This window comes from Pithys albifrons, chromosome 3, assembly GCF_047495875.1.
Source record: "Pithys albifrons albifrons isolate INPA30051 chromosome 3, PitAlb_v1, whole genome shotgun sequence".
NCBI classification, from domain to species: domain Eukaryota; kingdom Metazoa; phylum Chordata; class Aves; order Passeriformes; family Thamnophilidae; genus Pithys; species Pithys albifrons.
Genome location: NC_092460.1, coordinates 101,430,703 through 101,450,884, shown reverse-complemented (window position 1 = coordinate 101,450,884; position 20,182 = coordinate 101,430,703). Strand labels below are relative to the sequence as shown.

The window sequence follows — 20,182 nt, the reverse complement described above, 5'->3', positions numbered from 1 at the left end:
CTCGGGCAGGGGGTCCCGGTCCCACCGTGCGCGGCGGTGCCGGGGCCGTGCCGGGGCCGTGCCAGGGCCGTGCCGGGGCGGTGCCGGACGGTCTCGCCCCACGCCCACGCGCGGCTTCGCGTGCGGAAGCTCCGGGCGGAGTCCTCGGGACCGGCCCCGAGCGCAGGTGAGACCGGGGGGCTCCGCCGAGGGGACCCCGTGGGGAGGGGGCCGTGGGCGCCGTGACGGGACGGTGTCGGTGCCGGTGCGCGGGAGAAGCCCCGGGGACACGAGGGGACAGTGCCCCGCCGTGAGCGGGGGCAGCACCTGGGGCACGCCCGGGACCCGCCGGTGTGCGCGACACTCGCGTGGGCGCTGCCCGGACGGGACGCGCGGGGGCACCGGGGGCGGGGGCAGCGGGCGGGGGGTCTCGCGCGGCCCCTGCGACCCCACAGGGACCTCGGTCTGGGCTCCACGTGTCCCTGCGTGCGACCTCCGCGTCCCTGTCTCCCGTGTAAGCCCCGTGTCCCCCGGTCTCTGTGTCCCCCCGTCCCCTTCATCCCATAAATGTCAGCCCCATGTCCTCACCATCCCCCCGTGCCCCTCGTGTGTCCCCTCGTGTCACCCCCATGTCCTTCCTCCCGTCTCCATGTCCACTGGTTTCCCTGTGAGTCCCCTCTTCGTATGTTCTCGATGTCCCACTGGTCCTGTTCCCCATGTCCTCATTGTGTCCCCCCTGTCCCCCTTGTCCCCTGTCCTGCCCCCGTGTCCCCTGTCCCCCGTGTCCCCTGTCCCCCGTGTCCCCTGTCCCCCGTGTCCCCTGTCCTGCCCCCGTGTCCCCTGTCCCCCGTGTCCCCTGTCCCCCGTGTCCCCTGTCCCCCTTGTCCCCTGTCCCCGTGTCCTCTCCCCTTCTCTGCTTCACTTTTCTTTCCGCGAAGCCGCCACAGCTTCTGCTTTCGGGGCGCGGGTGACGCCCCCGGGCACCCCCGGAGGGAGACACGTACCCTGAGGGGCCTCACCCACCCTCCGGGCCCTGAAAGCGGAACCGGGGCCACCCCCGAGGGGCCGTGCGGGCCTCGCTTCCTCTTTCGGGGCCGCGGTGGCCCCGGGGGGTGTGGGGTCACGAGGCGCCCGCGGTGTCCCCAGGCCATGGAGCCCCCGCGGCGGGTTCGCCTCAAGCCCTGGCTGGTGGCCCAGGTGAGCAGCTGCCGCTTCCCGGGGCTGCGCTGGCTCGACCCCGAGCGCCGCCGCTTCGTCATCCCCTGGGGACACGCCACCAGGAACCCCCCGGGGCCGCAGGACCACGACACCATCTTCAAGGTGACACGGCGGGCACGGGGCGGGGGCGGGCGGGGTGATGGGGTGGCACTGGGGACGTGGATGGTGACAGTGGGCATATGGTGTGGCGACATGGGAGCGGGGTGACAAGGTGATGGGTGATAGTGGGAACATGGGATGGTCATCAGTGGGGACCTGGGATGGGTGACAGGTGATGGGGTGATGAGGGGAACACGGGATGGGGGTGACAAGGCTGGTGGGAGGACGTGGGATGGTGGGTGACAGTGGGATGGGTTGGCGAGGGGGACCCGGGACGCGGCATGATGGGGTGGCAGGGGCACACACAGGGTGGGGGTGCAGGTGCCCCGTGCCAGGTGCTGACTCCCCCCAGGCATGGGCAGAGGAAACGGGCCGGTTCCGGGCCGGGGACCCCCCGGACCCCCCGCGCTGGAAGGCGACCCTGCGCTGTGCCCTCAACAAGAGCCGTGAGTTCCGGCTGCTCCTGGACGGGCCCCGCGGGTCCCCAGCGCGGCCCTTCCGCGTCTACGAGCTCTGCGAGGGACCCTCCGGGGGCGCAGGTACTGGGGGGGCTTTGGGCACCTCGAGCTCCCCACACCCCGTGGGGCTTCAGCACCCACAAGGACCCGGCGCCCTGCGAGGCTCCAGCACCCACAAATCCCCTGCGAGGCTCCAGCACCCACAAATCCCCTGCGAGGCTCCAGCATCCCTTGAGGTCCCAGAATCCAACAAGCATCTGATACCACATAAGGACCCTGCACCCCACACGGCCCCCCACGCCCCATAAGGACCCACTGCCTCTGGAGTCCTGCCCCCCACAGGGGACCCACTACCCCATGGAGCCTCAGCAGCCCACAGGTCCCCAGCACCCCCCAAGTGCCCCTGCACCCCCCAAGTGCCCCTTTCTCCCCTGCAGATGGGGGGGACGAGGATGACTATGGCTGCAGTGGGGAGGAAGACGTCAGCCAGGTACTTGGGGGGCTCAGGCTGGGGGGCACCCCCCAACTGTGGGACCTCTTGGGGCACTGAGGGGGTCCTTGTAACACCCGCTCTGCCCCCACAGCTGCAGAAGATGACAGCCCTGAGCATCGATGGTGAGTGGGGGGTGTCATGGGGGTAGGGGATGTTGGGGGCCTTGGGTTGCACCCACTGACCCCCTCTCTGCCTCAGATACCCAGCACGGGGGGGACCTGCTGCCCCCCTACCCCTGGCCCAAGGAGGAGGCCCCCCACTTTGCCAGCTGCTGCCCCCCGGGGGGGCCCTTCATGCCGCCCCCCTCAGCCCTGCTCCAGGGGGAGCCAGGGGGCATCCATGAGGACCCCGAGCTGCCCCCCACCACCCTTGCTGAGACAGGTCTCCCCCTGGAACCGCCACCTGCCTGCCCAGGGGCAGCGACAGACCACCTGATCCCCGACCTGCTCGTCAGCCCCCACATGCTGCCATGTGAGGAGGGGCTTGGGGGGTCATGGGGTGGCCATGGGGTGGCAAGACAGGGTGTCCACAGCTGGGGGTGATTGGGTGGGAGCAGCCGCTGGGTGAGGGTGTCTGTGGGATGACTGGAGGGGCAGAGGTGGCCATGGGGTGGCTGGGGGGGTGTCCCTGGTTGTGGGGTGGCTGGGTGGGGGTGGCCCTGGTTGTGGGGTGGCCATGGGGTGGCTGGGTAGGGGTGGCTGTGGAGCAGCCATGGGGTGGGTGGGTGGGGGGTCCCTGGGGTGCTCCCTGGCCCCCCTGACCCCCCTGCCCCCCAGCAGTGACTGACCTGGAGCTGAAGTTCCAGTACCGGGGCCGCCAAGTCTCTGCCCTCACGGTCAGCAACCCCCACGGCTGCCGGCTGTTCCACAGCAGTCTGGAGCCCACACGGGAGCAGGAGGAGCTCTTTGGGCCGCTGACACTGGAGCAGGTGCCCTTCCCTGCTCCCGATGCCATTCCCAACGAGAAGCAGCGCTTCTACACCCACCAGCTGCTGGACGTGCTGGACCGGGGGCTCATCCTGGAGCTCCAGGGCCAGGACCTCTTCGCCCTCCGGCTCTGCCAGTGCAAGGTCTTCTGGACAGGGCCCTGTGCCACCCCCCAGCCTGGCCCCAACCCCATCCAGAGGGAGAGAAGGACCAAGCTCTTCAGCCTCGAGGGCTTCCTCAATGGTCAGAGGGGAAGGGAAGGGTGACTCTGTGTCCCTTGAGGATGGAACAGAGGGGTCAGCTGTGGGGGGACACCAAGCATGTGGGAACCTGGTTGTATGGTGGGACTGAGCTGGACTGGGGGCACCTGATGGTATATGGGGACCTGGTGGCATGAGGGGTCAAAGGTGGGATGGGGACACCAGCTGGGATGGTGGTGGGACAGACAGGCACGAGGCCCCTCACCTTGGCATTGGGCCCCACAGGTCTCATCCAGTTCCAGAAGGGGCAGACCCCCATCCCGCCCCCCTTTGAGATCTTCCTGTGCTTCGGGGAGGAGTGGCCAGACCAGAAGCCCAAGGAGAAGAAGCTGATCACGGTGCAGGTGAGGGGCCAGGCCCCCTGGCTGTCCCTGGGGGGACACGGGGGTGTCCCTGCGCCGGTGACATGGGGCTCTCGCAGGTGGTGCCGGTGGCGGCGCGGCTGCTGCTGGAGATGTTCTCCGGAGAGCTGTCCTGGTCGGCCGACAGCATCCCACTGCAGATCTCCCACCCGGACCTCAAGGACAGGATGGTGGAGCAGTTCAAGGAGCTGCACCAGCTCTGGCAGAGCCACCAGCGGCTGCTGCCGGTGCAGCCCCCGCCCGGCCCCTCAGCTGCGCCCTGGGCGCTGCCACCCGGCCCCCTGCCCCACTGAGGGGACACGTGGGGACACCGGGTGACAGTCAGCCTGTGGCCATCCCGGCTGGTGGAGCCATGGACACCCAGCACCATCCCCACCCCATCCCCATCTCCCCAGGCTGGTGGAGCCAGGGCCACCCATCCCTGTCCTTATCCCTGTCCCCATCCCCTCAGAGGTGACAGTACCCAGCAACCCCTGCTGCTCTGAGGGGGCCACGACTGTGACCACCTGCCCTGGCTGGAGTGGAGCACCTGGACCCTTGTCCCCGGATCCCCCCCAGGATGTGACACAGGAGGCTGCCCCCTGCTTCCAGGGGTTTGGGGGAAAACAGTGAGAAAACGGGTTGGGCTGAAGCCATGTTGGACCTGGATCCCCCAGGGATGGGGGCAAAAAGCAGCCTCGGCCCTGAGAGAAGATGCAGAGGGGCCTCGGGAAGTTTTTAATTTATTTTTCAGTTTTTGTTGTTTTTTATTGTTCTCGAGATGGCTACACACCCCCGGAGGGAACCGCATGCGCCCGCCAGCCCTTCAGCCGCCGCCTCCAACCCCAAAATCAGACCAAAGAAAACCCCCCAAAAAAAGAGGAAAAAAAAAGAAAAAACCCAAACAAGAAAACAAACTAAAAGAAGCAGAACAAAATAAAATATAAATCTCTATTTGCAGAGTCCGTCCCACCCGCGTCGTCTTCAGGAGTCGGCACCAGGCAGGGCCCAGTGGGCTCAGGGGGCAGCGCCCTGGGACCCCCCTGACCAACCCCCATCTTCCTAAAATAATTTGTCTTGTTTGTTTTTTTCTTTTTCTCTTCTTTTTTTTGTCTCCATTTCACAGAAAGTTTTTCTAACTTCTCGTTTTGCTGCCGGGTGAATCCGTGTGGATCCGCCTGACTCCGGTGCCTGGAGGGTTTGGAGTTGGGTATTGGGGGTCTTCCCCTTTGGGCTGTTTCTCGTGGCGGTGCCGAGATCCGGATGTGGATCCGCCGGGCAGGCGGGACCCCCGGGCCGTCCTCCCGCGGCCCCAGGACGCGCTGGAGTGGGCGAGAGCCCTCGGCTGATTGTGGGACACATTCTTGGGTTGCTGTTTCCTGTCTTCTCCTTAAAGACATTCCTGGCAGGGGAAGGGAGGGTCAGCCTTTGTCCCCGATGTCCCGTGGGGTGACAGAGCCCAGAGGCGCCAGGCCCTTACCTGGGAGACAGGAGCCGTGCGGAGCCGGAGCTATCGGAACAGGCGGGTGAAGTCCCTCAGAGCCCAGCACACTTGTTTACATTCCTCAGCACTGTGGGACAAGGGGCGACATCAGGGGGTGACACCCAGGGGACAGCTGGGATGTGGGAAGGTGTCCTGCCAAGGGATGGGAGCTGGGAGCTCGGCTCCACGATGTTGGGAGGGACAATTGCTGGGACAGACCAAGCTCAGCAGCCCCCACGGCAGGGGCCGGGTGGAAGGAACCAGCCCCCCTGGGCACTCAGCCTCCAGGATTTGTGCAGGGATGAGATGGAGCCAGGCAGAGCTAGTTGTTCTCACACTGGCTGGTGGCCCCAGGCAGATCTGGCTCTGGCCCCCAGAATGCACAGGCCCAGGCAGGGCCCAGCAGCAGGAGCCGGTGACTCACAGGGATGGGGAGGTGGCTTGGGAAGGGCTGCGGCTCCCCAGGGATCGTGCCAGGCAGAAAAACCCGTCCGGTGACAGCAGGGGGGACACAGGCCCTCCACAGCTCCCACCAGGCCCTGGGAGCAGGGATGGCACATCCCAGGGGGAGGGACAGCGTGGACAGGGCTGGGGGACTCTGGGGGCCATCCCGTGGGAAGCTGCAGGTGTCAGGCTGTCCCAGCTGGAGACCCTGGCTCTGCTCACCTGGTGACCTGCTTGTGGAAGTCGGTGAGCTGTTTGTGTGTCACCTGGATGGCTCCGCCCGTGGTTTCCTTTGGCAACCCCTTCAGTGAGCTCTCCAGCCAGCGGCAGAACGTCTGTGCCAGGGAAAGGGAAAGGAAGAAACTCAGGAATCAGAGCCAAAGGTGGCTCCCGGGTCCTGCCGTGGGGGAGCTCAGGGGTGCTGTGTGGCCACTGGGGAGACTCAGGGCTGCAGCCCGACCCTCTGTGAGTTCATCCCACCCTGCTGGGGGTCCAGCCTGTCCCTTTGAGGGGCCAGCCCAGCCCTCTGGGTGTGCATCCCGACCCTTTGGGATTCAACTCTGGCCCTTTGGGAGTTCATACTATCCCTCAGGGGGCTCAGCCCAGCCCCAGGGGGGCCGTGCCCTCACCGGGCGGTCGATCTGCATGATCTCCCAGAGCACCTCGGCGACGTCGGGCAGGGTGTAGGGCGGGAGGCAGAAGCAGCACGTGTGCAGGAGCTGGTTCACGAGCTGCTGCCCCAGCTGGGTCATCACCTGGTTGATGAGCTCCTTCCGCACTTCGAAGTCTTCCTCGTGCTGTGGGAGGAAGAAGGGAGTGAGCAGGGCCTGGGGACAGGGACATGCTGCTCGCTCTGGAGACAACTCCCTGAGCTTCTCTGCCAGCAGTAGTGGCTGGGAGTACCATGGGACAAGGCTGATGAGGATGATGGGGCTGACAGGGCTTGGAGCAACCTGGCCTGGTGGGAGGCTCATGGCAGGGGGAGTAGAATGAGGTGGGCTTTAAAGGTCCCTCCTGCCCGTACCACTCCATGCTTCCATGACATCCCCATGGAATAAAAACCGGGTCACTCACGTCGTTGGCCACGCCGGTGTGGATGAGATCCCGCAGGAATTTCATGACGCTGCAGTTGGCGTCCCGGTGGTCCAGGGTGGTGGCGGCAATGGCCCACTGCAGGATGGGGATCATCACCTGGCTGCGCAGGAGGGTGATGGGGCTGCGCTGGATAAACCTGCCCAGGAGCACAGAGAGCGTCAGTGGAAGGTCCTGCCCCCTCCCATCCCCACGGAGACCCTTCCTGGGCCCAGGGTGGGGCAGTGGGGGCACCTGGCTGCCAGGCGGAACAGGTCGTCCACGGTGTCCGGGTGGTTCTGGAGGCCGTTGGGCTGCTCAAGGAGCTGGAAGGTGGGGATGCAGAGAGCCTGGGGAGGGACAGAGATCCGTCAGCAAGTACCTGGGATCACTCCTTCAACTCCCCTTCCCTGCATGGAACAGGCTGGGGCTGCCCCATCCCTGGAGTGTCCCCAGGCAGGTTGGGATGGGGCTTGAAGCAACCTGGGCTAGTGGAAGATGTCCCTGCCCATGGCAGGGGGTGGCACTGGGTGGCCTTTAAAGTCCCTTCCCACCCAAGCCAGTCTGAGGTTCTACAGACTGGACATTAGGGAAAATTCCTTCATGAAAAGGGCTGTCCAGCCCTGGCAAAGCTGCCCAGAGCAGGTGTGCAGCCCCAATTCCTGGAGGGATTTCAAAGCTGTGTGGATGTGGCACATGTGGACATGGTCAGGAGGGGCCTTGGCAGTGCTGGGGAAGGGTTGGACTCGGTGGGCTCTGAGGCCTTTTCCAGCCTCAGTGATTCCATGACTTGGCGGGGTGGGCCCCACCTGGAGCATGTCGAGCAGGCCCTGCCGGCAGCCCTCCTCCATGCCGTACTCATCCACCAGGATGCTGCCCAGGTAGAGGAAACAGGAGTGCTGGTGTTCCCGGTACACGTTCACCATCTGGGGAGACAGGAGCCCTGGCACAGCTGCCGCCTGACCCCATGTACCCCCAAGCCCAGGCTGAGCAGTGTCCCTGTCCCAGACTGTCCCACAGTGGGCAGGGACATCCCAAAGGACTCGCTCAGGTCTGGCCTTGCACCTGGGAGAATCTCCGTGCTGCAGCTCCCAGAGGCAGCACAGCTTCTCCTCGGAGCCCAGCAGGAGCCCAGCAGGAACACCCAGCACTGGCATTCCTGGACTCTGCCATCAGGCTGAGTTACCTTTCCAAGGAGCAGGTTTCGCATATCCCTCCCAAATCACAAACACACCCGCAGGGCTCCCACAATCATCCCCTGCCTCTTCCTGCACTCCAAAGCCTCCCACCTCCTCAAGGGTTCATGCTGGAATTCCCGAGACTTCTGGGATTTACCACAACACCTCCCAGTGCCAGCGGCCAGCCTTGCAACATGTCCACAGGCCACATGACGTGGGTGACCCCCCTGGGCCACCCCCTGGTCAGCAGTGTCCCCCTGCCTCCCCCTCCCGAGGTCAGCAGTGTTCTCCAGGTCCCCCCGAGGTCAGGAGTGCCCCCGAGTTTCCCCCCAGATCACCAGTGCCCCCTGGTACACCCCCCGAGGTCAGCAGTGCCCCCCTGCCCCCCCCCCCCAAGGTCAGGAGTGCCCCCCAGTTTCCCCCCAGGTCAGCAGTGCCCCCCGGTACACCCCCCGAGGTCAGCAGTGCCCCCCGGTACAGCCCCCGAGGTCAGCAGTGCCCCCCAGTTTCCCTCAGGTCAGCAGTGCCCCCCAGGCCCTCGAGGTCAGCAGTGTTCTCCAGGTCCCCCCAAGGTCAGCAGTGTCCCCCAGGCTCCCCCGAGGTCAGCAGCACCCCCCAGTTTCCCCCCAGGTCAGCAGTGCTCCCCTGGCCTCCCCCCCCCGAGGTCAGCAGTGCCCCCCAGTTTCCCCCCAGGTCAGCAGTGCCCCCTGGCCCCCCCCCCCCCGAGGTCAGCAGTGCCCCCCAGTTTCCCCCCAGGTCAGCAGTGCCCCCCGGTACAGCCCCCGAGGTCAGCAGTGCCACCCAGTTTCCCCCAGGTCAGCAGTGCCCCCCAGGCCCTCGAGGTCAGCAGTGTTCTCCAGGTCCCCCCAAGGTCAGCAGTGTCCCCCAGGCTCCCCCGAGGTCAGCAGCAGCCCCCAGTTTCCCCCCAGGTCAGCAGTGCCCCCCTGGCCCCCCCCCCCGAGGTCAGCAGTGCCCCCCAGTTCCCCCCAGGTCAGCAGTGCCCCCCCCCGTACAGCCCCCGAGGTCAGCAGTGCCCCCCAGTTTCCCCCCAGGTCAGCAGCACCCCCCAGTTTCCCCCCAGGTCAGCAGTGCCCCCCGGTACAGCCCCCCAGGTCAGCAGTGCCCCCCTGGCCCACCCCCCAAGGTCAGCAGTGCCCCCCAGTTTCCCCCCAGGTCAGCAGTGCCCCCCTGGCCCCCCCCCCCGAGGTCAGCAGTGCCCCCCAGTTTCCCCCCAGGTCACCAGTGCCCCCCAGCCCCCCCCCGAGGTCAGCAGTGCCCCCGGTACACCCCCCAAGGTCAGCAGTGCCCCCCTGCCCCCCCCCCAAGGTCAGCAGTGCCCCCCGGTACAGCCCCCGAGGTCAGCAGTGTCCCCCAGTTTCCCCCAGGTCAGCAGTGCCCCCCAGGTCCTCGAGGTCAGCAGTGTTATCCAGGTCCCCCCAAGGTCAGCAGTGTCCCCCAGGCTCCCCCAAGGTCAGCAGTGCCCCCTGGTACACCCCCCGAGGTCAGCAGTGCCCCCTGGTACACCCCCCGAGGTCAGCAGCACCCCCCAGTTTCCCCCCAGGTCAGCAGTGCCCCCCAGTTCCCCCCTCAGGTCAGCAGTGCCCCCCTGGCCCCCCCCCGAGGTCAGCAGCACCCCCCAGTTTCCCCCCAGGTCAGCAGTGCCCCCCGGTACTCCCGCCCAGGTCAGCAGTGCCCCCCAGTTTCCCCCCAGGTCAGCAGCACCCCCCAGTTTCCCCCCAGGTCAGCAGTGCCCCCCAGGTCAGCAGTGCCCCCCAGTTTCCCCCCAGGTCAGCAGTGCCCCCCAGTTTCCCCCCAGGTCAGCAGTGCCCCCCTGGCCCCCCCCCCAGGTCAGCAGTGCCCCCCAGTTTCCCCCGAGGTCAGCAGCGCCCCCCAGTTTCCCCCCAGGTCAGCAGTGCTCCCCCGTACAGCCCCCGAGGTCAGCAGTGCCCCCCAGTTTCCCCCCAGGTCAGCAGCACCCCCCAGTTTCCCCCCAGGTCAGCAGTGCCCCCCAGTTTCCCCCCAAGGTCAGCAGCACCCCCCAGTTTCCCCCCAGGTCAGTAGCACCCCCCAGTTTCCCCCCAGGTCAGTAGCACCCCCCAGTTTCCCCCCAGGTCAGCAGTGCCCCCCTGGCCCCCCCCCCCCCCCGAGGTCAGCAGTGCCCCCCAGTTTCCCCCCAGGTCAGCAGCACCCCCCAGTTTCCCCCCAGGTCAGCAGCACCCCCCAGTTTCCCCCCAGGTCAGCAGTGCCCCCCGGTACAGCCCCCCAGGTCAGCAGTGCCCCCCTGGCCCCCCCCAAGGTCAGCAGTGCCCCCCAGTTTCCCCCCAGGTCAGCAGTGCCTCCCTGCCCCCCCCCCCCCCGAGGTCAGCAGTGCCCCCCAGTTTCCCCCAAGGTCAGCAGTGCCCCCCAGTTTCCCCCAAGGTCAGCAGTGCCCCCCAGTTTCCCCCCGAGGTCAGCAGCATCCCCCAGTTTCCCCCCAGGTCAGCAGTGCCCCCCAGTTTCCCCCCAGGTCAGTAGCACCCCCCAGTTTCCCCCCAGGTCAGCAGTGCCCCCCGGTACAGCCCCCCAGGTCAGCAGTGCCCCCCTGCCGCCCCCCCCCAAGGTCAGCAGCACCCCCCAGTTTCCCCCAAGGTCAGCAGCGCCCCCCAGTTTCCCCCCAGGTCAGCAGTGCCCCCCTGGCCCCCCCCCGAGGTCAGTAGCACCCCCCAGTTTCCCCCCAGGTCAGCAGTGCCCCCCAGTTTCCCCCCAGGTCAGTAGCACCCCCCAGTTTCCCCCCAGGTCAGCAGCACCCCCCAGTTTCCCCCCAGGTCAGCAGCACCCCCCAGTTTCCCCCCAGGTCAGCAGCACCCCCCAGTTTCCCCCCAGGTCAGCAGTGCCCCCAGGCCCCTCTGCCGTACCTGTGTGACGAGGGGCTGCAGCAGCGCGGCCGAGCCCTTGCCCACGCAGCGCACGGCGAAGCGCAGGCAGCGGCAGCACCGCTCCACGATCCGGTTGTCGGCACTGTGCTTGTTCAGGGTCTCCGACAGCACCGGCCAGATCTGGGCAGGGACAGGTGGGAAGGGTCACACCTGACCCCAGGACAGCCCCCAGCCCTGACTCCCTCCCGATCCCAAAAACAGCCAAATCCTGGTGCAGGCAGGTGGGGGCAGGAGAACAGGAGCTTTGGGGGAGCCTGGAGTGGTCCCTCTCCTCCAGTGCAGTGCAAACAGGACACAGGCAGCAAAACCAAAGACCTGGGACATTCCCAGAGCCAGGGCCCCTAACAGGGGCTCAAAGACCCAAATTTCCCCCTGCTTCCTGAGGCATGGGATGGTGCCCCCCAGCTCCTTTTCTCCGTGTATCCCTGGGCAGAGGCACAGTCAGACACACGGATCTGCCAAAAGCTGGGGATGGGGACCCTGCATAACACCTCCAGAACCCCCACCCCCATTGGCCCCCATCCCCTGAGCCCTCTCCCCAAATCCCAGCTGCTCCCACGCACCTCCTGAATGACTTTTTGGCACGGGTGGACCTGGCCGTTCTCAACAATGGGGTTGGTGTGTCTGTGGGAACAAGGCAAGGGTTAAGGGTGGTTGGGATAAAAGCTGAGGAAATGGGTCGGAGGTACGGGAAGGGGACCAGGAACTGGCTTGGAGGGGCTTGGAATCTGGGAAGGCAGCAGCTTCCAGCTCATTCTCCATGAGCTGGGGAGAAGGATCTCACACTAATTCAGGGTCGGGGCTGTGGGAAAGCAGCTGTGCCCCAGATGTGCCCCAGCTCCTCCTTCCTCACCTGAAGATAACGGCGAGTCGATCCAGGGGCACTGTAGGGTCTGAGGAGAGGCCATTGCTTGGTTCCTGAGAAAGCAGCTGGAAAATAAGGGAAAAGGATGGGATTTCAGGACCACAAGCAGTCCTGTTCCCCAAGAAGACACTGCCTGGACACCAACCCCACAGGCAGCACCTCTGCACCTCCTCACACCTGGCCCAGCAGCCCCATCCTCAGCCACACACACAGAGTGCTCTGACAGCTCAGAGGCTTCTCCTTGGGTCTCCTCTGTATCCAGAGCCTGCTCCAAGGGGTCTCAGATGAGCAGGGTGGGAGGCGGAAGGAGCTGGCCAAGTAGTGAGGGCTGCAGGAGGAGTTCCCCAGAACTACATGGATGTCTCTTTCCTGAGGCTTCTCTCCCTCCTCCTGTCATCCCAAGATTTCTACTCTATTCTCTGGGGTCTGCATGGAAAGGTCACTCAGGCCATGGAAAGGTCACACAGTTTTGGGACAGGATGTGACCTTCTGGGGCTCTGTCCCACAGGGAAGTAGATCTGCATGCAGGACAGGCAGGGTGGAAGATGCCCAAGGCACTCAGTTGAGTCAGGAAGACTCCTGGGCTCCTGTCACAAAAACTGATTTCCAGGGATCATTCCCTTCCTGTGTAACACAGGACACACCACCAGCTCAGTGATTCCCAGCCAGGAGAGGCTTAGGGATGGGCTTGGTCCTGGACTCATCCTGTGAGAGTGCTGGGCTCTGCTCCCAGGGAACAACTGACAGGGTGAGAAGAAACAGCCTCAAGCTGTGCCAAGGGAGGGTCAGGTTGGACACTGGGCAAAATTCTTCCTGGAAAGGGCTGTCCAGCCCTGGCACAGCTGCCCATGGAAGTGGTTGAGTGTCCATCCCTGGAGGGATTCAAAGCTGTGTGGATGTGACACTTGGGGACACGGTCAGTGGTGGCCTTGGCAGTGCTGGGGATGGTTGGACTCGATGGGCCCAGAGGGCTTTTCCAACCCAAACAATTCCGTGACTCCAGGGTACACCTCTGTGTCTGAGGACACGGTTGCCATGGCAGGCCCAGGGCCTGGGCAGCCCCTCCCAGCTGCTGTCCCCGCTGTCCCCACTGTCCCCCCGGCCGGACACACCTTCTTGAGCGCCAGCACCTGCACGGCGCAGAGCTCGCTCAGGCACTCCGCGATCTTCTCCAGGGGCAGCCGGGCCAGCACCAGCGCCGTCCCTGCAAGGACACGGGAGCTCAGGAGCAGGGACACAGCCTGGGAGGGGGGATGATGTCACCAAACGAACAGCTCCTGGGTGAGGGCAGGGACTAAGGGAGTTTCCCTGCAGTTGAACCCGGCTCTGGATGAACCAGCGGGGCAGGAAGTGATGCTGGCATGAGGGACACAGACAGGCAGACTGACACCACAAGCACATCTGGGCCTCCAGAATGTCCCTGTCCTGGCCCAGCTGCACCACGAGGTCCTGGGAAACTCCAGTGAAGGTGTTTCCGGGCTCCCAACAGCCACTTACACAGACAGCCACTCCCAGGGGCAGCAGTGGCACAGCCCAGCTCTGGTACTCACAGGGCTGTGGTGCTGACAAACCTAGGGAACCCCTCCTGGCTCAGGAATTCCTGGCATTGTTCTAAGGGAGCGGGAGAAGCCCTTTCGGAGGGAGAGGAAAAGCTCTGCTGGTGCTGCTGCATCCAGATGGGACTGCACATAGGTGGGACAAGGGAGTTCCATCTCCAGGGGCAGCACAGCCCCAGGAAGGCTCCCCAGCACACGATCCAGAGCTGCTCTGGGTCAATGGCTCCAGTGGCACTTGAATCCATCAGGAATCTTTAAGGCACATCCCCAAAAGCAGCCGTGGTTGAAGAGGCCAAACACTCAGTGAAACGTCAATGCTCCAAGACAAACTGGAGTTAAAACTCCATTCTTGGGCCCCAACTCTCTAAAATGACCAACACTCCTGATTTTCCACCCATTGTGTCCAGCAGCTGACTCCCAGTGCATGGATGAAGCACTGACCCACTGCCAGCCTGGCTGGGAGCATTTCCCATGTGTCCTTCCCCCATGTCCAGCCCAGAGATGCTGTGTCAGGGATGGGGGCAGTTACCAATCCTGAAGGATTTATTTCTGTCTCCTGCCCCAAGGAGCTCCTGAGGAGACTCTCAATGTGGAACGTGGCTCAGAGAACATTGGGACAAACCCTGTGAAGACAGGGCTCAGCACTCTTGGGAGCAACACGCATGGATACTCCAGCACACCTCCATGGATACCCCAGCAGTTCCCCATGGACACTCCAGCTGATCCCATGGCTATCCCAGCAGATCTCACACACACCCCAGCATGGATATCCTTGCAGTTCCCCACAGATACCCCTGCAGACGCCATGGATACCCCAGCAGATCCCACAGACTTCCTGGCAGTTCCCCATGGATATCCTGGCAGTTCCCCACACATGTTCCTGCAGACCCCATGGATACCCCAGCAGATCCCATGGATATCCCAACAGATCCCCACAGATATTCCTGCAGATCCCCTGGATACTGCAGCAGATCCCACGGATATACTAGCAGTTCCCCATGGATATCCTGGTAGGTCCCCACAGATACCCCATCAGACCCCATGGATTCCCAGTAGACCCCACGGATACCCCAGCAGTCCCCATGGATACCCCAGCACTTCCTCACAGATACCCCAGCAGACCCCATGGATACCCCAGCACTTCCCCACGGATACCCCAGCAGACCCCACGGATACCTCAGCAGACCCCACGGATACCCCAGCAGACCCCACGGATACCCCAGCAGACCCCACGGATACCCCAGCAGATCCCATGGATACCCCAGCACTTCCCCACAGATACCCCTGCAGAGCCCATGGATACCCCAGCAGACCCCACGGATACCCTAGCAGACCCCATGGATACCCCAGCAGACCCCACGGATACCCCAGCACTTCCCCATGGATACCCCTGCAGAGCCCACGGATACCCCTGCAGAGCCCACGGATACCCCAGCAGACCCCACGGATACCCCTGCAGAGCCCATGGATACCCCAGCAGATCCCATGGATACTCCAGCAGACCCCATGGATACCCCTGCAGAGCCCATGGATACCCCAGCAGATCCCATGGATACCCCAGCACTTCCCCACAGATACCCCTGCAGAGCCCATGGATACCCCAGCAGATCCCATGGATACCCCTGCAGACCCCATGGATACCCCTGCAGAGCCCACGGATACCCCTGCACAGCCCATGGATACCCCAGCAGATCCCATGGATACCCCAGCACTTCCCCATGGATACCCCTGCAGATCCCATGGACACCCCAGCAGACCCCACGGATACCCCTGCAGAGCCCATGGATACCCCAGCAGACCCCATGGATACCCCTGCAGAGCCCACGGATACCCCAGCAGAGCCCATGGATACCCCTGCAGACCCCACGGACACCCCAGCAGATCCCATGGACACCCCAGCAGATCCCACGGACGCCCTGCCCACCCTGTACCCACCCTTGAGCAGCCCCACAGCAGCCTCGGGGGACAGCGCGAAGGAGTCGAGGGCGCGGGCGATCTCCAGGAGCCCGGAGAAGTGCTGGGCCATGTGGTCCCGGCACACGGAGCAGATGTTGTGGATGGCCTTGGCAGCGGCCGACGCCAGGCGCCGGTCACAGAGCCCCTTCATCAGGTACCCGAGCACGGGATCTGCGGAGACAGGGGGTCAGGGGGCGGCAGGGGGGGCGCATGGGGGGCACACGGGGGGCACGGCACTCACCCAGGAACTGCGGGTTCCTGTCCACCACCTCGCTCATCTCGCCCACCAGCTCGATGCTGGTGTAGCGCACGGCCGTGTGCACCGACTCCGGCAGCCGCACCACCCCCTCCAGCACCTCCACCAGCGTCGGGTTGTTCTCCCTGCAGGAAGGGCACCGGCTGAGCCCCCAGAGTGCTGCCACAGCCGGATGTGCGCCGGGAGGGGCTGCTGGAGCCACGATCCCGACACAGCACCACACAGGGAGCACTGAACACTCCTGGGGAAGGCTGAGGCACGAGGACAAGGGGCATTAATGCCCCGGGAACTGCCTGTTCCACTGTGGGAGGGTGTGACATGGTGATCCCAGGATGGAATCTTGTGTGACACGCTGGTGGGGACAGAGTCCCCAGGGCTCCGAGGCAGCACTCCCAGGAACAAGGAATGGGATAGAATGAGCAGGAGCAGACTTGATACAGACAACAGGAGCTGGAGGTGTGTAGGGACTGAGATGACTCCCCCAGCTCCCAGGAAAAGGAGGGATGGCATTCCCAGTCTCCTAGGGAAGGGATGGGTGGCATTCCCAGCCTCCTGGGGGAAGGGAGGGACAGCACTCCCAGCCCAGTGAAGGCCAGACAGGATTCACACTGCCAGCAGTGCCCAGGACTCGCTGCACTCACTGCCCCGGGGGTCACCTGTCTAATACTTCCACTAACAGGGGAGGAAAAAATGCTTCTGGTGATTTAACATTCCCTGAAAATATCTGGGAAAACTCAACCTAGAGGTGGAAGGATGTGGAAGGACCCCCAGTGAATGGTTTGGGTTGGGAAGGACCCTAAAGCCCACCCAATTCCACCCCCAGCCTTGGGCAGGGTCACCTTCCACTAGTCCAGGTTGCTCCAAGCCTTGGACACTTCCAGGGATGGGAATGTCCTTGGGATATTTGTGGTGTCTCTGGCACATGGAGGAAGCCTCAGAGCCCCCCAGCCCTCCTGCACCCGGGTGGGACGATGGCACTCACTGGTCAACGCTCTTGGCTATGGATGCCATGATGAAGAGCACGGCCTCTGTCACCTCCCAGGGTGGATTCCCATCCTTCAGGGTGGCGTAGAGCTGCAGGAGGGAGCCAGTCACCAGGGGAGCCACGAACCCGGTACGGTGCACGGCCACCAACCCCACCTGGTGAGGTGGCCTCGCCCCCCTGCCAAGGCTCCCCTCCTCACTCCACCAACCAAAACCCCCAGTCCTCAAACCCACCAGCCCCCAAACCCACCATCCTCAGCCAGCCCCATCCCCAACTCCCACACCAGCCATGGGCCTGCACAAGCCCTGCATTCCACAGGCCACCCTGAGAACGCGGGACCAGAGTGGCTTTCCCCAAAGTGTCAGGGACCTCCTGCTCTCCCCAACGAGTTCCCCCCACCTGTTTCCCTGTGCACAAGATGTGTGTGACCTCCTCCCATCCCAAAGGCCACGAGGGATTGGTGACCTCCCGTGGGCTCTGCCTGCACCCCATGATGCTCCTGCAAACCCACCTGAGCAAAACACTCCACGGAGCCCACCAGGAAGATCAGGTCTTTCACCAGGTCCGAGACGCGCATCCGGAACTCCCCGAAGTCGTCTGTCTCCTCTGGGACACCCTCCTGAGGGAGAGCACAAGGGTGGGGGCAGCTCAGGGGAATTTCAGTTCCCCTTCAGCCACAGCCAGTTTTAAGGAGCTCCACCATTCCTGCCCTCCTGTCCCAGACCAGGCTGCTGAGAGGCTGGAGAGCCATGCCCAAGGAAAACATGACCAGTCTGAGCACACGCTACGTATTCCTGCTCTGACACGCAGAGGAAGGGATGGGAAGCAAGGGGATGAAGAGCTGAGGAGGAGGGGGAATAAGGATAAAGCATCCCAGACTCCACAGAGGAAGATGAGAGCACTGTGGCAGGGGAGCCGTGCAAGCTTTATCACAACAAAACCACCCTGAGATGGCACAATGTGGCCAAGCAAGAACTGACTGACTGAGAGAGGTTCAGTGCAGCACATTTAATCCCTCTGATTCCTCCCTGGAATTCCTGCAAGCACAGGATGCTGCCCCAGAGAGTCCCAGAGCTACAGAGAGCCTCCAGCACAGCTGGATACATCCCACCATCCCAGCTGTTCCAGAGGGACACACATCCCACTATCCCAGCTGTTCGAGAGGGACACACACATCCCAGGGACACATCCCTGCCCTGGATGTTCCAGAGGGACACACACATCCCAGGGACACATCCCTGCCCTGGATGTTCCAGAGGCTCACACACATCCCAGGGACACATCCCTGCCCCGGCTGTTCCAGAGGGACACACACATCCCAGGGACACATCCCTGCCCTGGATGTTCCAGAGGGACACACACATCCCAGGGACACATCCTTGTCCTGGCTGTTCCAGAGGGACACACACATCCCAGGGACACATCCCTGCCCTGGCTGTTCCAGAGGGACACACACATCCCAGGGACACATCCCTGCCCTGGCTGTTCCAGAGGGACACACACATCCCAGGGACACATCCCTGCCCTGGATGTTCCAGAGGGACACACACATCCCAGGGACACATCCCTGCCCTGGATGTTCCAGAGGCTCACACACATCCCAGGGACACATCCCTGCCCTGGATGTTCCAGAGGGACACATCCCTGCCCCGGCTGTTCCAGAGGGACACATCCCTGCCCCGGCTGTTCCAGAGGGACACATCCCTGCCCCGGCTGTTCCAGAGGGACACATCCCTGCCCCGGCTGTTCCCCAGGGACCGTACGTGGTCGGAGTCGAGCTGGCAGTGCCGGGCCAGCGCGTGCAGCAGGCGCTGGATGTAGGCTTTGAAGATGCTGTGGATGACGGCATCGTCTGTCTTGTACAGGTGCTCCCCCAGTCTGTACCAGAAGTTAAAGGAAATTTCTACCACCTGTTTGGAAAGAAAAATCCAGTGTTTTGTTTTCAGCTGCACATTTTTCCCCACTGTGCTGGTGCTTCCAAAGGAGAAACCCTCCCTGGGGGACTGGCAGTGATGGTGCCACAGATCTCCATCAGTGCTGCTGTCACACAACAGTGACACAGGGACCAGCTCCCCCAGATTTCCCTGCCTGTCACTTAATAAAGGGCCTGGAACCCCCCAGGTCACACCCAACACCTGCCCCAGCCCTTGGAAGTCAAACTCTCTCCTCTGAGACAGGACCACTCCAGAGTGGAACCCACAGCTCCAGGAGCAGCTTAGACTGGATGCAGACGCTGCTCCACAGCCCCTTAATTGTGGGTTCTTTTATTTATTATGTGGTTATTGCAGAAAAACTGCGAGTGCAGACTTGGTCAGAAGCAGCTGCAGAGCTCCATGGCCCCCTCAGCACCACTGGCACAGGACAAGGTTGTGAGCAAGGAGGGCTGTGCTTAACAGAGCTGGGCAGGGAGGAAAAGGGTCCTGGGGACTCCAGTGAATGCTCGGGGCCTGCTGGAGCACAGCTCTGCACCTTCCATGGCAAACAAGCCATGCACTGAATGCAGGCAGGGATCAGCTACTGGGACTTAACTGACAGTCTGAGAAGAATAAAAGGATAAAGAATTACATAAAGGATGAAAAGAGACCAAATGGTAACAACATGCTCTGTACCTAAGGCAGGGCGGGAGCTTTGATGCTGATGAACTAAAACTTCAGTCACTTGCAGGGCAAAGTTCCCAGGAGCCACAAATCCACAGGCTCGACTTTAACACGTGGAAAAGCCCTAACAGGGGTTTCAGGGCTATGCTGGCAATCCCAGACACCCAGGGTGCCAGGAAGGGCAAGCTAAGCCACAGCCCTGCCCATGAGCAGCTCACGGGAACTGAAGCCTCGACTGTGTGGCAACAGAAGAGAGAGATTTTCCCCTCGGATGTGGCTCTGGAGGGTGGGATTTGGGATGGGGTGAGGAGAGGGACGTGGCTGCACCCCCTCACCTCGTACTGCGGGTGCCCCGCGCAGATGAGCAGCAGCTCCAGCGTCCGCAGGTCGCCCAGGCCCTGCCCCGGGGTGCACACGATCTTGTCCAGGAAGGTCTCGCACAGCTCGGTGAACACACGGCAGTAATTGAGCACCCTGGGCAGGGAGAGCACAGGGCATGGGCTGGATCTCCCCCAGGGGCTGGATCTGCCCCAGGGCCCAATACCCCCATGTGGGCAGGGCTGGGCCGGAATGTGCCCAGAGCCTCAGCCAGACTGAGAAACCCCAACTTCTGCTTCATCAGCAGCTGGAAACACTGAACCAGGGGAAGTTGCTGCAAACATGAGGCTCCAATAAGCAAATTTGCTGCAATGCTGATCTCCTACTTCTCCAAAAGCCCAGTGCCAAGTGTCAGGGCTGAGGGGGTCACTGTGCCACAGTTGAGTCCCACACTGCCCCTGGTGGGGCCACAGGGCAGAACACAGACACACAAAACCTATTTCCAAGAAAATATTCAGATGTTCCCATGTGGAACAACTGCCAGGCACAGGCCCAGACCAGGGGCTGGGCTGAACATCCAGCTCTGCTTGGCTTCAGGATCTCAGAGCAGAGGGAAGAGGGAATACCCTGAGCCCTGCACAGCACCAAACGCAGGGCAGCTCCTCACATCTGCCCTCTGGGGGAGAGGCCCAGGAGCAGCCATTACTCCTGGGCTTTGGCTTAACACTCCTGTTCTGGAGAGTTTTAGGAAATCCTAAAGTTCCTGAAGATGAAATCCCTTTTC

General features: G+C 63.3%; 2 protein-coding genes across 5 annotated transcripts in view; one reads left to right on the top strand and one right to left on the bottom strand.

The window, feature by feature from the left end:
- The first annotated feature begins 87 nt into the window (after positions 1 to 87).
- IRF5 (interferon regulatory factor 5) lies at positions 88 to 4,734 on the top strand. Of its 4 annotated transcripts, none has more exons than XM_071552924.1 (9): positions 88 to 166; positions 1,126 to 1,299; positions 1,649 to 1,835; positions 2,192 to 2,244; positions 2,339 to 2,369; positions 2,446 to 2,718; positions 3,027 to 3,416; positions 3,659 to 3,777; positions 3,855 to 4,734. In XM_071552924.1, the coding sequence occupies exons 2-9, from the start codon at positions 1,129 to 1,131 to the stop codon at positions 4,086 to 4,088; spliced, it is 1,458 nt and encodes a 485-aa protein (XP_071409025.1). In that variant the 5' UTR covers positions 88 to 166; positions 1,126 to 1,128; the 3' UTR covers positions 4,089 to 4,734. The 4 variants fall into 4 exon arrangements, 3 of the variants coding, with proteins under 3 accessions (XP_071409025.1, XP_071409026.1, XP_071409024.1); XM_071552925.1 differs by having other exon boundaries at positions 149 to 166; positions 918 to 1,299; XR_011697532.1 differs by lacking the exon at positions 88 to 166 and having other exon boundaries at positions 179 to 1,299; positions 3,855 to 4,403; positions 4,556 to 4,734.
- Positions 4,500 to 20,182, bottom strand: part of TNPO3 (transportin 3) — a 28,292-nt gene continuing 12,609 nt past the window's right edge. Inside the window, exons 7-23 of the mRNA XM_071552922.1 lie at positions 19,416 to 19,554; positions 18,247 to 18,393; positions 16,995 to 17,102; positions 16,481 to 16,572; positions 15,484 to 15,623; positions 15,222 to 15,413; positions 12,843 to 12,934; positions 11,719 to 11,795; positions 11,429 to 11,489; positions 10,845 to 10,985; positions 7,582 to 7,698; positions 7,028 to 7,122; positions 6,776 to 6,932; positions 6,331 to 6,498; positions 5,924 to 6,036; positions 5,255 to 5,345; positions 4,500 to 5,176 (exon numbers count right to left, since the gene is read on the bottom strand). Of these exons, the coding sequence (XP_071409023.1) occupies positions 5,285 to 5,345; positions 5,924 to 6,036; positions 6,331 to 6,498; positions 6,776 to 6,932; positions 7,028 to 7,122; positions 7,582 to 7,698; positions 10,845 to 10,985; positions 11,429 to 11,489; positions 11,719 to 11,795; positions 12,843 to 12,934; positions 15,222 to 15,413; positions 15,484 to 15,623; positions 16,481 to 16,572; positions 16,995 to 17,102; positions 18,247 to 18,393; positions 19,416 to 19,554 (1,900 nt within the window). The 3' untranslated portion in view covers positions 4,500 to 5,176; positions 5,255 to 5,284. The remainder of the gene's footprint in view (positions 5,177 to 5,254; positions 5,346 to 5,923; positions 6,037 to 6,330; positions 6,499 to 6,775; positions 6,933 to 7,027; positions 7,123 to 7,581; positions 7,699 to 10,844; positions 10,986 to 11,428; positions 11,490 to 11,718; positions 11,796 to 12,842; positions 12,935 to 15,221; positions 15,414 to 15,483; positions 15,624 to 16,480; positions 16,573 to 16,994; positions 17,103 to 18,246; positions 18,394 to 19,415; positions 19,555 to 20,182) is intronic.

Excerpts from the sequence above, each read along its gene's own strand:
- IRF5 (XM_071552923.1), top strand. The coding sequence starts at position 547 with ATGTCAGCCCCATGTCCTCACCATCCCCCCGTGCCCCTCGTGTGTCCC. Across the intron at positions 1,300-1,648 it reads ACCACGACACCATCTTCAAG|GCATGGGCAGAGGAAACGGG; the intron begins GTGACACGGCGG and ends GACTCCCCCCAG. Across the intron at positions 3,417-3,658 it reads CCTCGAGGGCTTCCTCAATG|GTCTCATCCAGTTCCAGAAG; the intron begins GTCAGAGGGGAA and ends TGGGCCCCACAG.